This window comes from Natrix helvetica, assembly GCF_964273705.1.
Source record: "Natrix helvetica genome assembly, chromosome: 4".
NCBI lineage: Eukaryota > Metazoa > Chordata > Lepidosauria > Squamata > Natricidae > Natrix > Natrix helvetica.
The window spans coordinates 143,275,353-143,299,776 of record NC_138550.1 but is presented as its reverse complement, the minus strand read 5'-3'; the positions used below and the strand labels follow the sequence as shown (position 1 = coordinate 143,299,776).

The following is a 24,424-nucleotide window of genomic DNA, read 5'->3' as shown; positions in this document are numbered from 1 at the left end:
CCTCCATGAGGTCCACTGATGTTAGGAGATCGTATCTGCGCACACTCTCGAGAATTGATAGGAGAGAATGCATTTTGAATCTCCTGTATCTGATGAATTGATTTAAAAATTTGAGATCGAGGATTGCTCTCCAGCCCCCCGAAGACTTTGGCAAGATAAAAAGACAAGAATAAAAACCCCGTCTCACCTGGCCTGAAGGCACAGGTTGAATGGCCCGAATCTGGAGCAGATGATGAACGGCCTGCTCTACTAGGAACCTTCTTTGAGGGTCCCTGGTGATCGGGCACGTGACAAAGTGGTTCGCAGGGCTGGAGCGCAAGTCCAGGAGAAGGCCGAATCTGATTGTGGACCTGACCCACGTGTCATTGGTGATGTTGTCCCAACGATCTGCGAAGGCCGCAGACGCCTCCCTATTGGGAGATCCTCCACGCAGTCACTTCTGCCTCTTAAAGGAACGATTGAAATTGTCCCTGAAAGGCTTTCTGGGCTGGAATCTCTGATTGTTTCTGCCTGATCTATTAGAGAAGGAGGGCGCCTGTTTGGGTGGGGCTTGCCATTGCAGACGGGAGTTGGAGGCACCCCCGTCCTGGCCACAAAAGGGCTGCCTACGATAAAAAGGCTGGTTCCGAACTTCCTGCTTTTTTTGTGGCTGATTGTAGAACCTTCCGCTTATCCTTGGACTCTACCAGTAGAGGCTCTAAAGGAGGACCAAAGAGAAGGGAGGAAGAATAGGGAGAGGAGGCAAGGCTGTATTCACGTCTCTTGAAGAAACCTAAAATGGCCGGCAGATGATTTTCGCGCCCAAACAAGATGGCCACTGAAGCTACAGAGCCTATGGGCCGGCGCTATGAGGTAGCCAAGGCCGCGAACTGCGCATGGGCGTCTGAGGCCCTGCAGCAAGACTGCCGAGCCAAGGGCAAAGCTGCGGTGGCCCAGCGGCAGCGGGAGCGCGGAAGAACAGTGGCAAGGTGCGGCAGCAGCAACTTTTCGCGGCTTTTAGAGGCTCCTGCATTGAACGACGGGTTCTGATGGCAGTGGTGGTGGTCAGCGGCGCTGGAGGCAAGGAAGAGCCAGGGGAAGGCAGCAGTGGTGGCAGCGCTAAGCGGAGCCTCCAACAGTTATTGCAAAACTGTGCTGTAAGCCAGGGAGTCTCAGAAGCCCGAAGGCAAATTCGGAGGCAAAAGCCTCGAAGAAGCCCTGGCAATGTCTCTCCAGCCGCCCAGGGGCTATTGGGAGTCCTGCCTCCAAAGGCCCAGTAGGAGCTTATTCTCTGTTTCCAATTTAGAAGAAATTTAGTTCTTTGAGTAAAAGCCAATTAAATCCAATTAGAATAGTCAATTATTAAATACTAGTTAAGGAGAAAGTGATTAGCCGGTTCCAATCGAACTGAGTCTAAAAAAATGGGAGCATGCTCCTCAGAGGTGATGACATCACTTTGGTAGACTCGGTTCTATTGGTTACTGACTGAGTTAACCCATGCATGACCGCTGTCTCCACCAACTTTGGAGAACTACAGCTTTTTCTGGAAGACTCTTCAGATAAGGCTCCCTGTTAAATACAAAATGCAATGCAACTTTTGAAAAAGACTCCGTTGATGGAATTGAGAGACAAGAAGTACCAGAATGGCACTAACTTAACTGATTAATGAACTTACTTAAAATGTTCCAGGATTTTTTAAAAGTTGGGGACTGTTTCTGCTCCAAAACAATACAAAGGTACCTGCATAGAAATTAGCCACTGACTAATAGCATTAGTGCAACATATAACTACATAAATAAATTGACACTTTGTCTATGAGAAACAAAAATACTAATGTCTTCCTGTTTTTCTCCCACAAAATATTTGAAATTAAGTCTAAGATACATTTCCCTTCGACTCCTGATGATTTCAAAGGCACATTCCTCTAGTTTCAAGGTTGGAGAACCTTTTTTATACCACTTCTAGTGGAAGGAGATATCTTCCAGTTTCAACCTCTGCCTTCCCTTGAGAATGTATCTTTTGGCCAGTTCCATCAGACTTCTTCAGTCTCAGATCTTCACCGCATCTATTTTACCACCTTTCCCCTTGGCACTTTATTTTCCTTTCCTCACATTTTCCGCAGCTTACAGAAGCTCAGTTGATCTTCCACCATTGCCACCAAGAAGATGTACATCATACAATCAGATGAATTCTTTAGCATCTGGGTCAAGCCAAGAAACTGGCCTTCAGTAGTATACCAACAGACCTTCTCATTTCTCTGCTGCACTGTTCTGAACAAGCGCCAGCCAATTCTGATGTTGAATTGTAGGTAACAAGTTGCATGACCCAAGCAGCCCCTGGAAGGCCCCTTACTGCTAAATGGCCTGGGCACTGGAAGGATAAATGCTAGCAACATAGGTCAACCAACGCTACACTGGTTTTTTTGCCAAGGAGACAACAGCCTCCGACTGTTTCAACTGGTTCTGCAATGTAATTTCCACTTTAAAGTTCTTTTGCCATCCTAGTGTTAATCAATTAGAATTTAAATGTGACGGTGCTTTTTGTCTAGGTGTTGCAGGCTTTGATCACTTTTACTTTTGGGATTTTGCTTCCATGTATGACTCTGGGAGGCATATTCATGCAGTGGAGTAGATTGTGGGAAAAATGTGCATGAATACCAACTCTGGTATTTTTTTAAAAAAAAAACATGTAAGTGTAACTGCTAGTTTGACAGATCAGTCATATGCTTATATTGTCCTGGAACTGAAGATGGGCTGCCATCATGTTAGACAGCTGACTAACTAAAAGGAATATTGAACAAGGGTGGGAGTAAACTGCTAGCAATTAGGAAGTACAAAAATAACAGAAAAATGAAAGACACAGATGATATCCATCTGTAAAATAGGAAGAGAGAATTTACCATTTACCAAGAGTTAATTTGGCATCTTTCTCAAACAAATATCTTTGGGTTTAAACTGAATATATATATATATTCATATATGTATGTATGTATGTATGTATATATATATGTATGTATGTATGTATGTGTATACATACATACATACATACATACATATATATATATATATATATATCTGATGAAAGGATTTATTGGACTACTGCTAAAAAGATTTCACGCCATCTATGTCAGCTAATGTAAGTAATAAACATTTCACCTTTATGCTATAAAAAGGCCTATACTTTCTATCAATTCAATCACATCCAGATTAAATCTTGATTCACACACACACACACACACAAAATAGAAGAATACAGATAGTCCTCGACTTACAACAGTTCATTTAATGACAGTTCAAAGTTACAACAGCACTGAAAAAATGTGACTTGTGATTAGTTTTTCACACTTAAAACCATTACAGTATCCCCATAGATATGTGATCAAAATTCGGACACTTGGTAACTGACTCATATTTATGATGGTCACAGCATACTTGGATCATGCTATCACCTTTTGTAATCTTCTGATAAGCAAAGTCAACGGGAAAGCCAGATTTACTTAACAACTGCATTACGAACAACTGCAGTGATTCCCTTAACTGTGGCAACAAAAATAGTAAAAGGGGGTAAAATTCACTTAACAAATGTCTCACTTAACAACAGAAATTTTAGGCTCAATAATGGTCATAGGTCAAGGATTACCTGTACAAGAATTAAAGCAGTAGGCTCCCTTTGATGCGTTTATCTTTAAGCACATTTTTTATCAAGATGATTAACATGATGACTCATCCATTCCAGGTGTCATCCATTTCAGGTTTTATAATGGTTATTAACCTCTAGAATACCCCTCCTCATGCCAATACACTATTCACACAAGCAAACTTCTCCCCAAAGAGTAGCTCATGTGGGTCAGCCATGTGTTAAGATCTTAATAGGTTGTGATTATACACCTTACAGTTCAACATCAAAGTTAATATGTTCCTCTTCAGATGGAATAAACGAAACAGCGCCCAGGCAGTGGAGATTCTGTCTCCCTTCAATTTCTCATCCTGTTCTGCAACAGTATGGTACTCACAGTAGACCTTAGAGACAGAGCCAAGGCTCACCATCACTTGGGCTAAAGGAGCAACAAGCATCTGCCAGGACTAGTAGCACTCTAATGGGGTGTTGGCAAAGAAAAATTAAGATTGTTGGATTTTCAAGTCATTAAGAAGAGATAAATTCCAAAGTTCAAGCCTAAGGTTCCTCTTCTGGAGGAATTCTTCCCTATCGGAAAAAAACATTTCAAGAGGTGCAAAAGGAAATCAATGCTACTCTACTTCTTCCTTAAAGCCGAATGCCGCTTTGCACTTCTGTACAGCCAACCCAGTGGGTTTAATGGAGCTTGTTCTCAACAAAAAGTACAAAGTTTTGCAATGTCCCAACAGTGCTTTTCAAGAGGCAACTGGACTTCCTTGTTTTTTCTTTCGAAGACGTTTCACTTCTCATCTAAGAAGCTTCTTCAACTCTGACAGGATAGTGGGGGATGGAAGGATTTATATTCCTTGCAGACAGGTGGTCATTTGCATCCTTTTTGAGGGTTGTTGAAGCACTTGGAGGTTTATCTGTGTCCTCAGGCTCACCTGAGTAGTGCTCCTGGTACCTGTAGTCTACAATTTTTCCTCTGGTAATCCATTCCTACTCCCACACCATTCGAAAGGTGTCCATCCCAAATTGTATAGCTAAACATCTGTAGAGATTCTCAGTCATCCAGGTCATGGTTGTCCCAAAGGTGCTTTTTCAGGTGGCGACTGGACTTTGTTTTTTCTTTTGAAGACCACAGAGCCTGGAATGTACTACCTGACTCTGTGGTTTCTTCCCCAAACCCCCACAACTTTAACCTTAGACCAGGAGCGTCCAAACTCAACTCCCAGAATTCTGGGAATTGAAGTCCACAAGTCTTAAAGTTCCCAAGTTTGGACACTCCTGCCTTAGACTATCTACTGTTGATCTCACCCTATTACTAAGAGGTTTGTATGGGGTGTGCACAAGCGCACCAACGTGCCTACTGTCCCTGTCCTACTGTCCCCATTTATTCATAGCCATTTCATGTATTCATAATAATTTAATAATAATAATAATTTTATTTGATTAGCCGCAACCCTCTCCCGAAGGACTCGGGGCGGCGTACAATCAAAACGGGTAAAAATACACATAAGACAAACATATATACAAAAAGAACAAAGACATATACATATGTGCATGGAGGAGAGTTGACTTATAAGTGAAAGACAATTAAAAACACAATTTAAAATCCCCTTAAATAAAATTACTAAATTAAAAAACCCATCAGGAGCGTTATGAAGTTATGGTTGAGCCAGGCCAGCTATTTGGAAAAGGTGGGTCTTGAGCTTAACACGGAAGGAGCGGAGGTCAGTAGTGGTCCTAATATCCGGGGGAAGGTCATTCCACAGGGCTGGGCCCGCCACAGAGAAGGCTCTGCTCCTAGGCGCCGCCCCATGGCACTGTCTGGTGGACGGCACCTGGAGAAGTCCCTCTCTGTGCGAGCGGATGGGTCGTAGGGATGTATGGGGCAGAATACGATCCCGCAGGTAACTAGGTCCTGAGCCATGGAGCGCTTTAAAGATTGTAATCAAGACCTTGAAACGCACTCGATAGACCACAGAAAGCCAGTGCAGCTCGCACAGGAGAGGTGTCACATGGGAGTACTTAGTACTCCCCATAATCACCCGCGCGGCCGCAAGTATAATCATGTTTATACTTATATCTGTTATCTTATACATGCTTGACCAATAATAAATAAAAATAAATTAAAAATAAATAAAATCATCCAGGTCATGGTTGTCCCAAAGGTGCTTTTCCAGGACGTGACTGGACTTTCTTGTTTTTTCTTTTGAAGGCGCTGCATAAAGAACCATGACCTGGATGACTAAGAATCTATACAGCAGGGATGTCCAAACTTGGTAACTTTAAGACTTGTGGACTTCAACTCCCAGTTGGAAGGACCTTGGAGGTCTTGTAGTCCAACCCCCTGCCTTAGGCAGGAAACCCTATACCAGGGGTGTCCAAACTTTTTGCAAGGAGAGCCAGATTTGGTGAGGTGAAAATGTGTGGGGCCGATCATTCAGCCTGACATTCTTTGAACCCTTAACATTAAATGCGAATTAACTACCGTATTTTTCGGAGCATAAAACGCACCAAGATTTTGAAGAGGCAAATTAAAAAAAAAAGTTTTTTGCACTCTCCCAAAAATGGCCCATTTTTCACAAAAATGGGCCTTTTTTTAAAGGGCATGAATAGCCTTTAAGAGGCTTCTAGAGTGCTCCTGGGGGCTAGGGGGGGGTAAAGTTGAGCAAAAAATGGCCTGCTTTTTGCTCATTTATGCCCTCCACAGCCCCCAGGATCACTCTGAAAACCTCCTAAAGGTTATGCACAGCCATTTTGGTGAAGGGGGCAGAGTTTTGAAAGGCAAAAAAATGCTGTATTCAGTGTATAAGATGCACCTAGATTTTTAGCCTCTTTTTTGAGGGGAAAAAGATGCATCTTTATACTTCGAAAAATACGGTATTTTATGAAAGACTAAACAAATAACTCCGGTGGGGAGAAGAGGCTGTGGGCCGCTTGCAATTTGAAAAAGGGCCGCATTTGGCCCCCTGGCCGCACTTTGGACATGCCTGCCCTATACCATTTCAGACAAATGGCTATCCAACATCTTCTTAAAGACTTTCAGTGTTGGGGCATTCACAACTTCTGGAGGCAAGCTGTTCCACTGATTAATTGTTCTAACTGTCAGGAAGTTTCTCCTCAGTTCTAGGTTGCTTCTCTCCTTGATTAGTTTCCACCCATTGCTTCTTGTTCTACCCTCAGGTGCCTTGGAGAACAGTTTGACTCCCTCTTCTTTGTGGCAATCCCTGAGATATTGGTACACTGCTATCATGTCTCCCCTAGTCCTTCTTTTCAATAAATTAGACATACCCAGTTCCTGCAACTGTTCCTCATGTTTTAGTCTCCAGTCCCCTAATCATCTTTGTTGCTATTCTCCACACTCTTTCTAGAGTCTTCAAATCTTTTCTACATCGTGGTGAACCAAACGGAATGCAGTATTCCAAGTGTGGCCTTACCAAGGCATTCTAAAGTGGTATTAACACTTCACATGATCTTGATTCTATCCCTCTGTTGAGGCAGCCTAGAACTGTGTTGGCTTTTTTTTGGCAGCTGCTGTACGCTGCTGGCTCATATTTAAATGGTTGTTCACTAGGACTCCAAGATCCCTCTCACAGTTACTACTGTTGAGCAAAGTACCACCTATACTGTACCTGTGCATTTCGTTTTCCTTGCCTAAATGTTGAAGTCCACAAGTCTTAAAGTCCCCAAGTTTGGACACCCCCGCTCTACAGGCTTTTAAAGCTTTGCAATAGTTTCTCCGGAGAAACACTGCAACCTCCCTTCCCGCGTAGAGAAGCCACGGCTGCAGTTCCCCGCGTTGAAGGCAGAGCGGCGCTTCTTTGCCTCAGCCACCCTTCAAACCGGCTGTGTTTACATTTTGCTGACAACTCCACGTTGCCGAGATTCCCTCCCTTCTCATTGGCTGCGGCGCGCCGATTGACTCCGCCCACAGGGGCGGCGACCAAGCGCCAAACAAACCAGCAGGCCGGGCTGAAACCCGGGCAGCGGCGGATTCCGCGGGCTCCCCGAGCTGCCGCTGCGCCTGGTGGCATTAAGGCGGATGGGGCTCATCGGGGCGGGGGGGGGGGAACCCTTATATCTCGCACGTGGGAACGAGGACGCCCGGGTCTGGGACAAGGGGCTTCGTTTTATCCCTCCCGGGCTAATTCTCCCCGGGTACAAACCTGGCATCTTCCCCGGGTATTTCCAGGGAAGAGGCAGATGCTCTCGGAGCTACCGGGCTGGGGGTAGCACCACGCCGCTCCTAGCGACCCGAAGGGGGGGGGGACTCATCCCTGCAGGGAGCCGCTCGAAGCGGTGATGTCAGCGAAAACACATTTGGCGGGACTGGAAAGGGAAGGGAGGATGAGCCTGGGCGCCGGCAGGCACTCAGCGGCGCGCTGTTGCGCAATCGCCGGGTTTTTTGGGGTGTATGTGGGGTGGGGGTGGCAGAATAAAGCAGGCCGGAGCAGAGCTTCTTTCTGCAAGGCGCGCCGAGCGGGTGCAGGGAAGAGACACCCCAGCCCCCAGCACCGCCACCCTGGCCCGGTTCTGAGCAGCGGCTTTCAAACTCTCCCTTCCCTCCACCTGCAAAGGGGGGAACAGCAGCCCCACCAGACTAAGCCGGGCTGAAAGGAAGGGGACTTCTCTCGCGGAGGAAAAACGAAACAAAACCCCGGGGCCCTGGATGCGGGTTGAAGCGCCCGGAGGAGCAAGCGAGGCGGGCGGGAGAATCCGCAGCCCGGGAACCGCAGGCGCGGACTGGAGGGACGAGCCGGGAGCCGCGCTGGCGCATGCGCAGGCCTGCCCCATATAGAGCCTTGGCGCCGGCGCCAGCTGAGAACAGTTCAGTTTCTGCGCGGCTGAAGCAACTGAGGTGCGGTGCGTGGGGGCTCCGGCGGGGAGGGGGGCGAGGATGCCCCAGGGGGCGCCGTGGGGGGGGGGGTTTGCCCTGCCCGGGCTTCACCCCCCCCACCCCTTTTTTCTCTGCCACGCGAGGGGGCGCTGGATGGGGGAGCGGCTGTGGAGATGCTTTCGGGGGGTGCACTACGCCCCAAGATCCTGACGGGGGGCTTGGGGGGGTCCACGGGTGGGGGCGCCCCATAGCGATTGGCAGCGGGGCCGAGGCGCCAAGCTCCTCGCCAGGGGGAAGGAAGCCAGAAGGCGGGATGCACGCCCGCCAGCTCTCCGGCTTGCAGTTTTGGAGGGAGAATGAGGCGGGGAAGGGGAAATAACGGGGATCCCCTGCCCATCCGACCTCGGAGATCTCAGCTCGGAGGGTGTCGTGGCGGGAGAGAGGGGTGTCTGCCCTTCGGGTGCAAAAGGGCGGCTTCTGGGTGGTTTCATATCTCTTTGCCCCCCTCCCGCCCGGAGGGAATCCCGGGCATGAGAAGATGAGGTTTTTTTGGAGTGGGGGCTGGAGTGGGGTGTTGGTCGAGCCTTAACCGAAGTGGGGGGACTATGATCCTTCAGCGAAGGGGATATATATCCTAAGGTAAGACCCGGCTCGATCGGCCTGCCTTTGCTGGGAGTGCCAGATATTTTTGGAGGGAGAGAGCCGGACTCCCCTCCCGCGTTGCAAGAGAGGGGGGGGGGAGCCCGCCCGTTCATTTCCCGGGCTGCCCCACCACTTACCCTTCTCTCACCCCCCTCCACCTCCAATCCAGATGGGGTGCCGGGCATGCGCGGAGGTGGAAGGCGCTTTCTCAACAGAAGGCGGGAGAGAGAGAGCCAGTTTGGGGAGGGGGGGCTCGTTTGTTCCCCCCAAAATACCCTCCCACCCACCCCCCAAGTATTTGCCCGGGATGTGTGTCAAAAGACCGGCTCTCGATCGGTGCTGTCCTGGGGTGGGGGTGTCCGGACTTGCTCCATTTGGAGGGAAACCTTAATGCAAAGAGTGGGGAGCAATCGGGGTTCCCGGGGTCCCCCTTGGAGCTCTTGTGTCAAAGGTCTCTTCGACTATCGGGGTGCGAGAAATAAAGCACTTTCTCCCCCCACCCCCCAAATAAGTAACTGAAGGCGGGAAAGGTTTCCTGTTCTCTTGTGTGACTGTTTAAAGGGGTGTTTCCACCCCACCCTCCGGTTCCCGCTTGCGACCTCCCCCCCCTTCACCCTTGCAAATTTAGCAAGGCGTTATTGCCCCCCATTTCCCTCCCTCCCTTTTACTTGCATCCCCCCCCCCCCGGACCCAGCCACCGCACGGCAGCAGGTTTAAGAGTGGCGACAATCGGGACTTGGGTGGACATTGGGAGGACGAATTGCTGCTGTTGCCGCCTTCTTCACTTTACCCGCTCTCTGCAAATTGGCGCGGGGTTGTTAAGAGCGGAGAACCAGGGGCATTTGAAGAGCTCTTGCCTCCTCTTGACGAGCAAAGGTTATAGGACAGGATCAGGCCCCTTCCCGCCCAGCAGTAAGGAAGGGAAGGGGGTGGGAGATATTGAAGTTTTGTTTTATTTTTGGTTTCCCGAACCAAGAGAAACCACAATGTATCTGTTTTGTAGTCATAATGAGCTACCATAATAATGGATAAAATAAAGGCTGGGAGTTGTACAGTAGTCAGTATGTATATCTGTGCCTAGAAAAGTTTCAGGTATAAAACCGGCTCCTAAAGGTTGTGCTAGTTCTTAAACTGTTAAGATTTTCAGTATATCCTACGTATCTGTATCGCTTAATATTGGATTATACAATTCTCACTTCATTGTAACTAATACTGTACAGGGCTAAAATACTGTATAGGGTTAGTTGCTTTCAAGAACAGAAATAGGAGGTGCCTCAAAGCAGGATCTTTAAATATAGTACAAAATGGCTACTGTGAGGCAATAAATGGAAGTAGGCGAACCTGAAACTGACTAGATTCTTTGAAAGGATGGAAAGATAACCTTTTCTTCTAAGGGGTTACACTAGTGATTCTCAACCTTGGCAGCTTCAAAAATATGTGGACTTAAACTCCTAGAATTCCGCAGCCAATAATTCTGAGAGCTGAAGTCCACACATCTTCAAGATGCTATGGTTGAGAAATACTGGTTTAGAGAAATATGTTATCTTAGGTTGAGACGGTGTGCCAGTCTCCCAATTCAATTCACCTGATTCAGGCATGCAGAATTTCCCCAGGATGAAACATGACTGGTGTGGGCAGTTTGCCCAATGAATTTTCCAAGCCCAGGTTTTTCAGGAGAAACGGGAGCCTGCCTTTCTGTGGAGCATTTGTTTGTTCTTGTTGTACATTTCAGAACCTGGATTTCAGAAACATCTATTTAGATGGATTCCTGCTTAGATGGAGGGGGCGTGTGGACTACATGACCTACAAGGTCCCTTCCAACTCTGTTAATCTGATGTGCCATAAATGTGTGCTTCGGTCCTTTGTTGTTCTTTATGTTGCTGTAGCAAGTCTTGGTGAAGTATGCAACTCGCATGCATACATAGAGACAAGTTCCCCAACTTTTGGGGTGCAACAAATGAAGCACTTTTTCAGAATAAGTAATTGAAGCTCAGAATTTTCACAAGCTAGTGTTTAATGGAGAAACTGTGGCTTTGAATTAACATCTGATCTTCTGTTATTTGCAGGAAATAATCTGGAATTACCAATAAGATGTCCAGACGAAGGTAATGATCACTTTTATAATTATACAGGGCAAGTAAAACAGTGCACTCTTCTATATATCTGTTGGAATAAAATATCTTTCCTTTCTGCAGTAGCCGTTTGCAAGCTAAACTGCATCAGCCATGCCAGGACGCATCTCCCGAAGAACTGCAAGTCCCTTTGTCACTTCAGAACAGAAAAAGGAAATCAATGCAGGTGGGTTGGAATTTTAAGAGTCACATATAGAAAAAAGATTGTGTAGCAACTGGGGTGGCCTTATGGAATGACTAGTGAATAATTCAATATAGTGGAATCTGTAGGGCAGACCAAGGGTAGGGGAAGAATGACAAAAACAGTGTTGTCGCTTTTGTAAGCGCATTGTGATGATGTGCAGCACAATGTTGCAGTGCTGCCTTCATCCTTCTGACAAAAGAATCAAGCTCCTTTGGATGCAACTGATTTAAATCCCTGTGTGCATGTGTATGTATGTATATGCATGTGTGTGTGTGTGTATGTATATGGTATTAGCTTCTCAAGCATAGGTCTGCAACCTTAAAAACTCAAAGAGCCATTTGTACCTGTTTCCCACAGAAAAGAAAACACCGGGAGCTACAAAACCTGGTTGGGAGTGGCCAACCCGACATCACCCACCCAGTCACATGACACCCCCCGCCCCCAGTCATGCCTAGCCAGGTTTTGTGACTCCCAGTGTTTTCTCTCGGAAACAGGTATCTCTCTCTCCTTCTGTGAATCTCTCTTTTTCTTTTTCATCTGTTTCTCTCTCCCCTTTCATCTCTCTCTCTCATTTCTCTCCCTCTCATCTCTCTCTCTCTTGTGTGTGTATGTGTGTTCCCACTTGAACCATTTCCCAAAACAGGCGAGGGTTGGGATTTTTGTTGTTGTTGTTGATGTTCTTTCTTCTTTGGTTGCTTTTTACCATATGATTTAAATCAAGAGTCATTTCAGGCTCCCAGTTAAATGAAGCTCTTTCATCTCCCTGCTGTGGCTCCCTTTCAGCGGAAGCCACCACTGGCTTGTCTCTCCCCTCCCAGTCACTCCTTGCCTGAGAAGGTAAGGGCGATGGTGGCGGATGGATACTTGCTCCATTTTCCAGAGCAGAAAAGAAGCTCTCCTGTACTTCCCTCTTCTTCCGGCTCTTCTTGGTGCTGCGCACACTTCAGTCACTCGGGGAGATGTTCGACTTTCTCTCGATTTGAAACTTTCTCTCCACCCTGAGACACTGGCCTGGCCTGGCCGCTGCTGACATACTGCTCTTGCCACCTCTATGGCCTGTTCGTTGCTCTCTCAGCACCTTGCACAGCAGACTTAGATTTAGTGTGCTTCACAATAGGGGAGACAATGTCCCCTCCTCCTCCTCCTGGAGCCCATCACAGTGGGAGCATTGGCTGCAGCCGGGCTGATCCAGGGCAGAGAGAAAGTCACGCGTCTCCCTGAGTGCAGCACCAAGAAGGGCCGGAAGAAGAGGCAAGTACAGGGGTGCTTCTCTCCTGCTCTGGAATATGGAGTGAGTCTCCATCCACCGCCGTCGCCCTTACCTTCTCAGGCGAAGAGTGACTGGGAGGGGAGGATGAGGGGCAGGGCTAGCCAGTGGGTTCAGCTGACAGGGAGCCACAACAGGGGGATGAAAGCCGCATGCTGCTCTGGAGCCACGGATTGCCAACACCCGTCGTAGATCTACAAATACTAAGGGTCCAATTCATTAATGCATTTATACCTATTTGTTTTTTCCCCTGAGAAATCACGTTGGCTTAGATGGAGACCTGTTCTCAGCTTCACCACAAAAATCCTTCAGGGTAGTTTGAGAAGATTGATTGTTCCAAACGCACATGAAATCTGATTGAGTGGGACCCTGAGTGCATGTCTCCTGACACCTTAGCTATGGCCTGAATCTGCTTTTTCCATTGACCCAATTTTACTTTAGGGTGACACTTGTCAGGAACACCTCAAGTATACGGCAGTAGCCGTATTCGTACATCTGGTGGAAATATTTGACAACCTACAACAGAATCCCTTTATCTGTTAACCATATGAGATTGACCTGGCTTGATTGTAAAAAACGTATGTTATTTTATGTTATTTAATAACATAAAACTTACTTTATGTTATTAAGGAAAGTGTATGTACAGCTGTTTCATAGTCATGAAATGAAGTTGGATCGATATCGGGATCTGATAAATATTTTGAATAACAAGCCATGCATTTAAAGTCTTATTGTTTTTGTCCCTGGGTCCCAATTGTTTGAGAAGCTCTTAATGAATCTGAGGAACTGGATATTAGTTCATTGCTGCTTAGGTATTAATGCTTTTTGCTTGTTTTCTAAAGGATTCCAAGATAGATGAAGAAAATGTGGGATATCAATATGAAATTAAGGTATGGTTGATCTGTATAATATTGCTTTGAAATATAATGGGATTCTGTTCTTCAGAATTTAGAAAGTATATGTGGATTCAATATAAAGGGAAGATTTTATTCACTTCTGTATTGACAGAATCTAGTTTTAATAAACACGTAAGAAGGAAATGAATGGCATGTTTTTAATGTTATAATTTGTTTATGACCATTGTTCAGTAAGGAAACATTGCATTTTAGTTCCCAGTATGTAATTACTTAGTTAAAATGAGAATGGGTTGATAACATAATATGAATGACATAAATCCATATTAAAAAATGTGTGGGATGAAGGCATCACTGTTTGCGAAAAAACTATCTGAGAACTGTATTATTGTCTTATTTTTAGAGCTGTTGGCCATCCACAATATCAGGCGGTGTATCTCCTTGCATAATAATAGAAACCCCACACAAAGAAAGTACAACCACAGACTTTTCCAGATTCAAAAAATACAGATTTAGAAATCTCTTCATAAATCCATCACCTTTACCGGATCTTAGGTAAGCTAGATGTGCTGAAAATGTATTTAAAATATTGCTGTGTATTAATATATCAATGGAGAAAATAGGATATCTCTTCAGAAAGCTTCATGCATAGCTATGGTTAAACTGTACCTAAGCATTAATTGTGCGGTCTAAAAGAAAGACATATAACATACGCTACTTAGATACAGTAGTTTCCTTAAATAGGCTTGAAGTAATGTCATCCTGCATTTGGATAACGTGCCTAACAATTCCAAGAGATTGATAAACCATGCTTGGAAGCAGCAGCGCTTTGGCTAGCACCCATTGTTCTACGCGGAGCTGGGGAGACAGAACGTGTTCCATACCTAACTATTGTTAAGGAGGGTATACAAAAGAGTCACACTTAACTTCATTCCAGTGATATATGGAACATAATAAAGAACTCACCAGTGCAACTGTTTCAAATGTTTTGGTGTTAATCTAAGCCTTCTTCATGTTTTCAGAGGTAATGCTAAAATCTCAAATCTTGGTGGACAAGGGCACCTTGGAATGCAATTGACTATTTGCCAGGAGAAAACTACCTGATTGTAGTCACTTGAAGATCTTTCATTCCAGGAACAACACTTGAAAATAACAGCTGCATTTCCTCAATATGGCTGTTGTACCATTTCCCTCATCCCCATTTTGAGAGGGAAAATGGGAGCTCCGAGCTCGTATATAACAAATAAAACGTCTCTTCTTGTGACCTCTTCTAAAGTATGAAATTGTCATAAAGTAATCTGTTTTGTTGTTAAAACTGACCAACATGAGAATTTTGTTGTGCTGAGGCTTCAGGTGTAAATAAAACAGCTAACTGATTTTTAAAATATGGAACTCACTTCGGTATAGTTGCTGTGTAATAAACATCCCATTTTTAAGCAGACAGTAGAATCTAGGAATATAAATTCTCAAAAGTCTAAGATAAACTATAGCTTTGCATAGAATATGTGTTTTGATCTTGTTCATGCTATTTTTTGTTTCTTTTGCATATAACAATCTTCTGTGTTACAGTTTTGTCTCAAGTGAAATGTCTGTTTATTTTTCTACTGGGTTTTTTTGTATTTATGATACAGTACTGAAAATCAACCAGGAAATGCAATAAATAAAATGGCACTTAATTTCACAGCATTTAACAGAATCACTGTTAAAATGTGTTTTGTTTTAGAAATTAAGAATAATAAATTGGGTTCACCAAACAGAAGCATTTAGTTTCAGAATCAAATGCTTGTGCCAAAGCAAATTTGCATGTTTGTTTTTTCTTTTATCTGAAATTTTATTATTTATCTTGATTTTAGTTGGGGAAGTTCTAGAGATGTTTGGTTCAACATTCTCAAAAAAGAAAACAAATATTCTCACTGCAAGCATTTCACATCGCTACACTCAAATCTACAGCCACATATGAGATCAGTCCTGCTGGATTGGCTTCTAGAAGTAAGTATTGAAATAAGATTGTAAAACAACACTGAGGGAATAGCATAGTGTCCAAGAATCTTAAGTGTTTAATTTGTTTACTTTTAACAATGTATATTTTTCTTGTTAAGCTAAAGCACCAGTTTTAAATTAAGGATTTAACATTACTTCTAGAACTTCAGTAAATAATTTTAAAAGAGAAAGGTGGATTTTACGATCAAATCTGAAACACATCAGCCTTGTTCAATGAAGTAACAAGAAAAAAAGAAAGGCGTTTTGCGAACTCCACCCACCTGTTTGCTTAACTTGTCTCCTTAAACTAGATGCATCAGCAAGTCATTTATAAAGGAATACATGCAAGCTTGCAACTTTAAATTTTTCATATAACAGAAGCCATTATGTGATTGATGAATCAAACCTGCATATATAGGATTTCATGTTTTACACACACACACATACACACACCCACACACCTACACACACCACACACACCACGGCAACAGAAAAGGCACAACATGGAACACTTATAGTATGTTTCCAACCCCAGGTATGCTTACTTTGCAAGTGAATAATTATGAGAACAAAATCAAGCAAAAACATTTTTCCACCTTATTAATTTTTATTTAAAATTAAGGGCATGTAATATCAAAATGAACTTTTCACCGACTATTCAAAATATTCATTACAGGTTTGTGAAGTTTACACCCTTCATAGGGAAACATTCTATTTGGCCCAAGACTTCTTTGATAGATTCATGTTGACTCAGAAGGACATAAATAAAACCATGCTTCAGCTTATAGGAATTACAACCCTGTTCATTGCTTCCAAGCTTGAGGTAAGTAGAGACATGCAATACATTTCTACAGCTACTTGGTTATACTAGAGCAGTGATGGCGAACCTTTTTTGGCTCGCGTGCCACAAGTGGGGGGAGCGCAGGGGGGTTGAGTGCGGGCGTGCCGCACCCATAATGCAACGCGCGACCCCCCCATTTTTATATGCTTTTTTCGCCCTCCCCAGGCTCCAGGGGCTTTATAGGAGCCTGGGGAGGGCGAAGAGAGCCTCCCCCGACCCCCCGGAGGCTTCAGGGACCGTCCCTGAAGCCTTCGGAGCTCTTAAAACCACCCTCCGAGCAAACTGGAAGTGACTTCCGGGTTGCTCGGAGGGTGGTTTTAAGCGCTCCAAAGGCATCAGGGAAGCCTCGGACGGTCCCTGAAGCCTTCGGAACGCTTAAAACGACTCTCCGAGCAACCCGGAAGTCACTTCCGGTTTGCTTGGAGGGTGGTTTTAAGCGTTCCGAAGGCTTCAGGGACGGTCCCTGAAGCCTCCGAGGGGGGGGGGGGGGCGGGGAGGCTCTTTTTGCCATCCCCAGGCTCCTATAAAGCCTCTGGAGCCTGGGGAAGGCGAAAAATAGCTTTTAAAAAGGTGAACTCAGCTGGCCAGCGCGCGCATGCACGCTGGCCAGCTGACAGGGCAGCGCCTCGCTTGTGGCACGCGTGCCATAGATTCGCCATCACTGTACTAGAGTATTGGGGCAGAATCGAGGAGATTCTGTTTCCCATCTACTTTCACCCATGAAAACTCAAAAAATAATTTTGGGTCAGCCTTCCTCTCTTTGGCAGTCTTCTTCACTAAGTCATTGTTATGGAGATGAAAATGAGAAGAAATCCCAATTTAAATTGCCTTGAGCTCCCCAGAAATAGTATAAGATTTTTACAATCATTCCCTGAAGCTGTGCTTTCAATCAGAAAATTTGAAGGCAATTTTTTAAGGCAATGGTATGCCATTTTTGAAAATGCGCTTTTCTAGAAAACTGCATATGCTTGTTTTATTTATTAAAACATTTTATCCCACCTTTATTACATTATAAGTCACTCAAGGTGATACTTACATAATACTCCTTCCTTCTCTTATTTTCTTCACAACAATCCTGTGAGGTAGTTTGGGATGAGAGTGAATGATTGGCCCAAAATCACCCAGACAGCTTTCATGCCTAAAATGGGACTAGAACTCACATTCGCCTGATTTCTAGGCCAGCACCTTAATCACTACACCAAAGTGGCTCTCCAGTTCCTTGCAGTCCCCAGGCATAAAATCTGACTTGAAAGCAAGCAAGCAAACTAATTAAAAAAGGTCTTAAATATCTGATATTCAGTCAAATAAAAATCGTAAGGCCTAATCCCTCATACCTACCTCATATAACTTGCAAAATCTAATGACAGCTGAGGAAGTATGAAGTAGATTTAGGTGAATTTGGTTACGAAGTAGGAAACAGGGGCTCTGCACCTAATCTGCTAACTTTTTAGAAGTTTGATGGGTTCTTATAAGTGTGCCTGGGTTTGAGATCAGATAAAGTAGTCTCTTCTGAAAGAAAAAGTATGTCAGGAAACTTCCTGAAAATATCTAAATGATTCCCCTTTCATAGGCTGTAGGGCCGTGATGACAAACCTATGGCCATCGCCCCAGGTCTGATCTCTGGCGTTTCTTTCGTGAGCTTCTGTTTCCCTGCCAACAACGAAACAGAACCTCACGAAAGAAAAAGATCTTACCTCTTGTCGTGCTGCAGGTATTGGGATGCCCCACCTCCCGCCGGCCAACTGATCTTCAGGTCTCTGTTGCGCATGTGCATTCATGTCTGCGCATGTGCGCATGTCCACATATGCGCAAATGTCCACACATGCATGCCCGCACGCACACCTTTAGGTTTGGGCATGTGTGCATGTGCAGTTTGGGCATTCAGTGTCTAAAAGTTTCGCCATCATTGCTGTAGGGATATTTCTGACCTAGACTTACTAAAAACCAAGCACTTATGGTCAGCTTTTAAGATGTCCTGTTAATTCCTTTAAAAAAAATATATTTGGGAAAATAATGCTTGTGAAACATTGCCATGTCATTTTACTTAGTATATGGAAATTCATTCAGGTTAAATAACTCAGATTTCTAGAGATTTGGAAAGCTGATGCAGTTTAGGAATAGATATGCTAGTATAGATTGATTTTTATTTTGCAAGGTTAGAGCAGTTTCTAACAAGAGACAGGAGAATTACCAGTGGATTCCTGATATACAATACAATACAATACAATAGTAGAGTTGGAAGGGACCTTGGAGGTCTTCTAGTCCAACCCCCTGCCGGGATAGCTGGGATTGCATAGGAGCAATGCTATTTTATACAATAGATTGTATCTAGGTAGCCAATTATGTTTCCTATGGGAAAAAAAACCCCAGTAATTGAGCTTCCAAGCTTTAACCTAAAATATGTGTTTATATTGCATAGGGATATAGAAAACTGTGATCATCAGTTCTGCAAAGTCTGTTTTAACACAGTTTCTTCTTTTTCAAAGGAGATATATGCTCCTAAACTGCAGGAGTTTGCCTATGTTACTGATGGTGCTTGCAGTGAAGATGACATTATAAGGATGGAACTAATTATACTAAAGGTAACAAAACTGGGATGCTTATAAATTGAGCTCTTCTTTCTGGAACGGATATACTAGGAATTCATTTACCAACCTCTTATCTGAACTGCTTCTAAATACTGCTTTATAAACGCTATGTCTTAATTCTTGCCTTAAAGTTGTATATTACTAATCAGGTGGGAAACATCCTCTTTAAAGGAAAAATGAGTTATTTTAAGCACAGTTATTTTTTCCAGCGTAATAGTTGATGGAAGAAAATTTAATTGTCTTATTGAGATAAAGAAGAATTAGGGCTAGGGATTGCTCATGCTAGTGGTCTGATTCTAGACATAGCTATATTATAGTGAGTATATGAAGCTGGAACTTTTGCTTTTGAGATTATTCACCTTAGCCTTATCACAGAACATTTTGTTTGGCTTGTTCATAATGGGATCTCTTCAGTGGATTATTTCCAGAATGCTGAAGGACTTGACAGAAATTATTATTTTTTAATCAGGCTGAAAGATGTCCTTAGCTTTGGATAGAATTCTACTCAAATTGCCATGGTTCTAAATGTAGCTGAGGTTAGGACAAACAAATCAATGACCCAAACTTGATTGTGTTCTTTAACTGAATATACATTTACAGCAATTAACATAGTTAAATCCTCATATATTTAATAATTTTCCCATGGTGTCATATTCAGTTACAAATCTGTGGTAAATTTCAGGTGGAATCTAGAGACTTTGGAGGTCTCGTGTAGATCTAGAATTTCAGATTGTACAATTGGCCTATGCCAGGGGTGTCCAAACTTGGGAACTTTAAGACTTGTGGACTTCAACTCCCAGAATTCCCCAGCCAGCCTGGCTAGGGAATTCTGGGAGTTGAAGTCCACAAGTCTTAAAGTTCCCAAGTTTGGACACCCCTGGCCTATGCAAAATGCTTTGATCTGAAAGGTCATCCCTTCCACTAACATAACACATTGAAAAATTAGCATGCTGTCAAATATGAAAATACGAACTTATTTATCAATGACATAGTAAAGAATGCTACCTCTTTTGCTGTTTGTGAGACTAAAATAACGAAAGCTTATTTACTTAGACAATATCTGTTGTGGATATCACACAATTTGAAAGTTGAAAACCACTGCAACAGACAGCCCTATAAACATTGTGTTTTAATATTTGTAGGCTCTTAAGTGGGAGTTGTGCCCAGTGACAATAATCTCCTGGCTGAACCTTTATCTTCAAGTGGATGCAGTGAAGGATGCCCCCAAAGTGCTGTTACCTCAATATTCTCAGGACAAATTTATTGAAATAGCACAGGTAGGTTTCTGTTTCAGCATTCGTGGCATGTAAAGCTGGGAGAACAACTGATATTGCTGACAATAAAACTATTGTCATACGAGATAGCATTAGGAATGTAGGACAGGAAGCCATAATCTGCAACCTGCTTAATCTGCGTTATGCTCTATCCACGTTTCTTTTCTAAATTGCATGTCTCCTTCATTGTATGATCTCTGATGCATTGTTCTGTGGAGATAAGAAATGTTGTATTCTTTGGGATTATTTTAGAGGCCTAATTTTTCTTAAAACTATATTTTAAAGAGACTTTACAGCAGCCAGCAGTTGTAAAAAAAGATTTTTTTTAAAAAAAATACATAGTTTATTGAATTCTTGTAGTGCAGAGGAAAAAAAAACCCCCAATTTTAACTTTCTTTGGAATGGGACAAAGGAAGATAGCATTGCCTGTTAACCTCCATGTATTAAACTAGCTATAATTGTAATTTATAATTATATAAAGTATTTACAGGTAGATTTTTGTTTGATTTGCATCAGATATATAAATGTTCTCGACTTCGTAGTAAAAGCGAATGATTCCCTATCCATCTAAGCCTCCAACCAAATTGCAGACTACTGTAGGCGGGAAAGCAAAACAGCCACTTGACTGGGCTTTGAAGTATGAAAGTTGTGAGCCATAATGAGCTGCTGTCTGGTGCTCAGCTTCAGTGTATAAAAAGGCAATTACCACCAGCTTTGCATGAGAAATTAGCACTGATTGGGAGGCAAACCCACAGCAGAAATATAGGATGTGAGTCCGATGCAGATTTAATGAGCCAGTAAATCCGAGTTTTTCTAATACAAAAATTGTGGGAAAGATATTACAGATTTTATACTGAGCTTATATTGAGCATCGATTGATGTAAAGTTCTTTCTAATGATATGTATGTCATTCCACAGCTTTTAGATCTCTGTATTCTAGATGTCAATTCTCTGGATTTCCAATATAGGATATTAGCAGCTGCTGCCCTCTGCTATCATACCTCAGAACTAGTAGTAAAGAAGGCTTCAGGTATGGTAAACTATGAATAATTGTGTATTTTTATTTTTGTTTTAGGAAATTAATGTGAGTCTGCAAATATCTTAAGACATTGAAGGACACAATATTTAATAGATTTGGCATATTCATGGCATGATCATAAAAGTTGTGAATTATAGTATCTCCCCACCCTATCTCTCTCTGCATGTTTTCTCAGTTAATTGAAGAGTGAGCAGGTAGATCTTCTAGAGAAATGGCATCTAAATGTTCAATACAATCCTTTTTTCATCCTGAGACTTCCTGCTTCCTGGGCCGTGCCTCAACTATCCTCTTTTTTCCTTAATTTCCTTCTTTTTCAGCCATACATTAAAGTAATATATTTCTTTTATAATTTCCATGGCCAATTTTCATTTCTGTCTTAGGCATGATTAAAAAATATTGTCTCAGTATGAATTGGGGAATTTCATCCAATGAGATTCTCTGTCTCGTTTTAAAAAAATATGTTCTTCTGTTGCTTTGTTTTTTCTTTCTTTTGTCGTGAACACTTAATGGAGAAAACAATGTAAAGAATGAGGGAAAATATGGCTGTATAGCTATTTTCCACTGTTTTTCCTTTGTGCTCTTGGATAGACTCTACTTGCTCTGCTCATCGATATGCAATAATTTAGAGTGTTAAGAGAAAATAGCCATATTTCTTTCTGCATTCCCCTTCCCCTTCATTTTTTAAAGTTTGATTCATGATGTTTGCAATTATATTCAGTTCTCATGAGAACATTTTTGCCCTTTTAATTGGACTTTTTAAAACCTTTGCGAATAGTTCTCTTGTGTAGTGCTTTTCTCTGTTGTGCCATTTTGGTGGAAATCTTTTTACTATTCATTAGATGAGTCTGCTCCTATGAATAATATGATTCATGTTAAAATCCAATAGTGATTAGTCCCAAGGAAACATGACTGCCATGGAATAAGAAGCGTTTTATTATATTGTCTTAAAGACTATAAGACTATAAATGTTAATTTCCAATCTTATTTCCATTCCAGTGACTTACTTCCTGTTATAATATATACCCACAAATACAGTATATGTAAAAGAATTATTCAGCTCTTCAAAGGGCACTTCATTTCAATGATAGCTGAGCACTCCATGCTGTTCCCAAACACCCCCCCCCCCCTTGCTTGCAATAGTGAAGAGACGTTTGAGTGTGTTGAAAGGCCAGATATTGATGGGTGCTAGAGATTGCTAAAAGAAGACTGAGGCAACACTGTCCTGCACTTATAGTGACTACAAGAGGCTTCTGTGTAAGAGCAATGCAAAAGCTTCTTCTAGCCTTGCAAATTAACAGAAGTAAAAAATATGCAGGAGGCTTTGAGACATTAGTTTATCACCAATGTCAATATTTCAGGTAGCTACAGTAAATTGTTTCACTTTTTGTTTTTAGGATTGGATTGGGCTAATATTGCAGAATGTGTAGAGTGGATGGAGCCATTTTTCAAAGTAGCAAAAAAAATACCAGTGAAATTGAAAAATTTCAAGAAGATTGCGGTGGAAGATAGACATAACATACAAACCCATACAAATTATTTGGATATGTTGGTAAGAATGAATTTTCCCTCTTTAAATGTGTTTGGCTTTCCATTGTGATTGATTATACTTCCTTGGAATTAGAAGAATGCTTCTTTATATCTTTCCTACCTACTAGTTATTTGTAGTAGTATGCATTTTCCTATGGTTCAAAGATGACAAAAATCATAGTTCCATCTACCATGGTCTGGACAAGGCCTAGAACATTTGGGGGAGGAGTACCTGGAATCTAAAGAACAGTAGTTGAACTGGTCATGAACAAAAGGGTTGTCAGGAGGAAAAGTTAAGACCATACTATCATCTGTAGAGACTTCCAGATGCTGACAAAGCATGCGACAATTTGGATAGCATTATGGATTCCAAACTATCTGCTGATTTAATAATACCTAAATGATGACTTAGTAAATTTGACTACCATGATCTGAAATTGTTCTTGCAAGGAATTATCAGTAGGAAGCTTATAATAACCCTTTGAGATATGTGAAAGCCAGTGTGGTGGAAGTGTTGGTCAAGATCCAATGAGACCCAGATTAACGTCCACGCTCAACCCCAGGAGCTCTCAGTGACTTTGGACCATCCACTCCCTTTTGGCCCAACATACCTTGCAGAGTGATTATTTCACCTTTCCAAAGAGATGACACATTGTGGCTAGGAAGAGTTGTTCCTCCTTTCACCACAATAATAATTTTGTTATTTTTACTGGACAGAATGAAATTAACAATAAAGTAGTTTCTTTTTCATTACAGCAATTTGTTCTTTTTATTGGATAGGATGAAATTAACTATGAAGTAGCAGTACCCAATCAGCTATCACCGGTATCTACGGGAGGAATAATAACTCCTCCAAAGAGCTCTGAAAAGTGAAAATGCTGTATGTGTGAAGACTGGGATCTTTGTTGAGACTGAACACACACACAGTTGTTACACTTGATGTGGCTGACAAGACTATCAAGATGCAACTGAAGGACGTCCTCATGCAGCTGGCCTGGATCTTTTACATTTGAAGCCCAATGAGGCCGAGAGAAATGGATTTCTTCTGATTAACTAAATTCATAATTAACTATGGATTTTTAACTTAAAACTGTCTTAAGCAACTTTTAATTTTTTTAACAGATGCAAATGAATTTGTCAAATTTAGTTATTTGAATTTCATATTCCTTTTCCGCCAATTGTCTATTGGTGTATGCTGGTTTTGCATAGGATAAAACATTATTCTGACCTGTGGTGATAAAACATTGAGTGAGGCAGTCTGAACGAAAGGACTCCACAAAATGAGTCACTTTCAAGCTTGCACATCAGTGCAGCCACAAAGGAAAAGCCTTTATATTAACCTTTTTAACCTAAGGTTTACTAAGCAACGTTCCTACTGCCAAACACTTATTATTAGTGTAATTAAGGAATGATAACAAATTGCCTTAATGTAATAAAGCATAAGTAGGGAATGCAAAGACTGAAAAACTTTACTTTTAGAGGTAAAGAAGCAGTTTAAGAATTTTCCACTTAAACTGGAACATCTTCAGTGATCAGCTGTCGTATCCTACCTCTTTCCTCATGAAGTGCTACTATATACTCTACAAACCAGCTGTCTACAATGCAAGAGAAACAAAGACTGGATTGCAGAAAAATTGACAGCTTGAATGCAAAGGAGAG

General features: G+C 42.6%; 1 protein-coding gene across 4 annotated transcripts; it reads left to right on the top strand.

Annotated features, from left to right (window-relative positions):
- The first annotated feature begins 8,107 nt into the window (after positions 1-8,107).
- On the top strand, positions 8,108-24,362 carry CCNE2 (cyclin E2). 4 transcript variants are annotated; one of them, XM_081949849.1, is made up of 12 exons: positions 8,108-8,458; positions 11,146-11,184; positions 11,278-11,377; positions 13,505-13,552; positions 13,920-14,071; positions 15,370-15,505; positions 16,173-16,319; positions 18,824-18,919; positions 20,068-20,202; positions 21,118-21,229; positions 22,633-22,787; positions 23,546-24,362. In XM_081949849.1, the coding sequence occupies exons 2-12, from the start codon at positions 11,171-11,173 to the stop codon at positions 23,636-23,638; spliced, it is 1,188 nt and encodes a 395-aa protein (XP_081805975.1). In that variant the 5' UTR covers positions 8,108-8,458; positions 11,146-11,170; the 3' UTR covers positions 23,639-24,362. The 4 variants fall into 4 exon arrangements, with proteins under 4 accessions (XP_081805975.1, XP_081805973.1, XP_081805972.1 ...); XM_081949847.1 differs by having other exon boundaries at positions 8,109-8,463; positions 11,275-11,377; XM_081949846.1 differs by having other exon boundaries at positions 8,110-8,458; positions 11,275-11,377.
- The last annotated feature ends 62 nt before the right edge of the window (positions 24,363-24,424 follow it).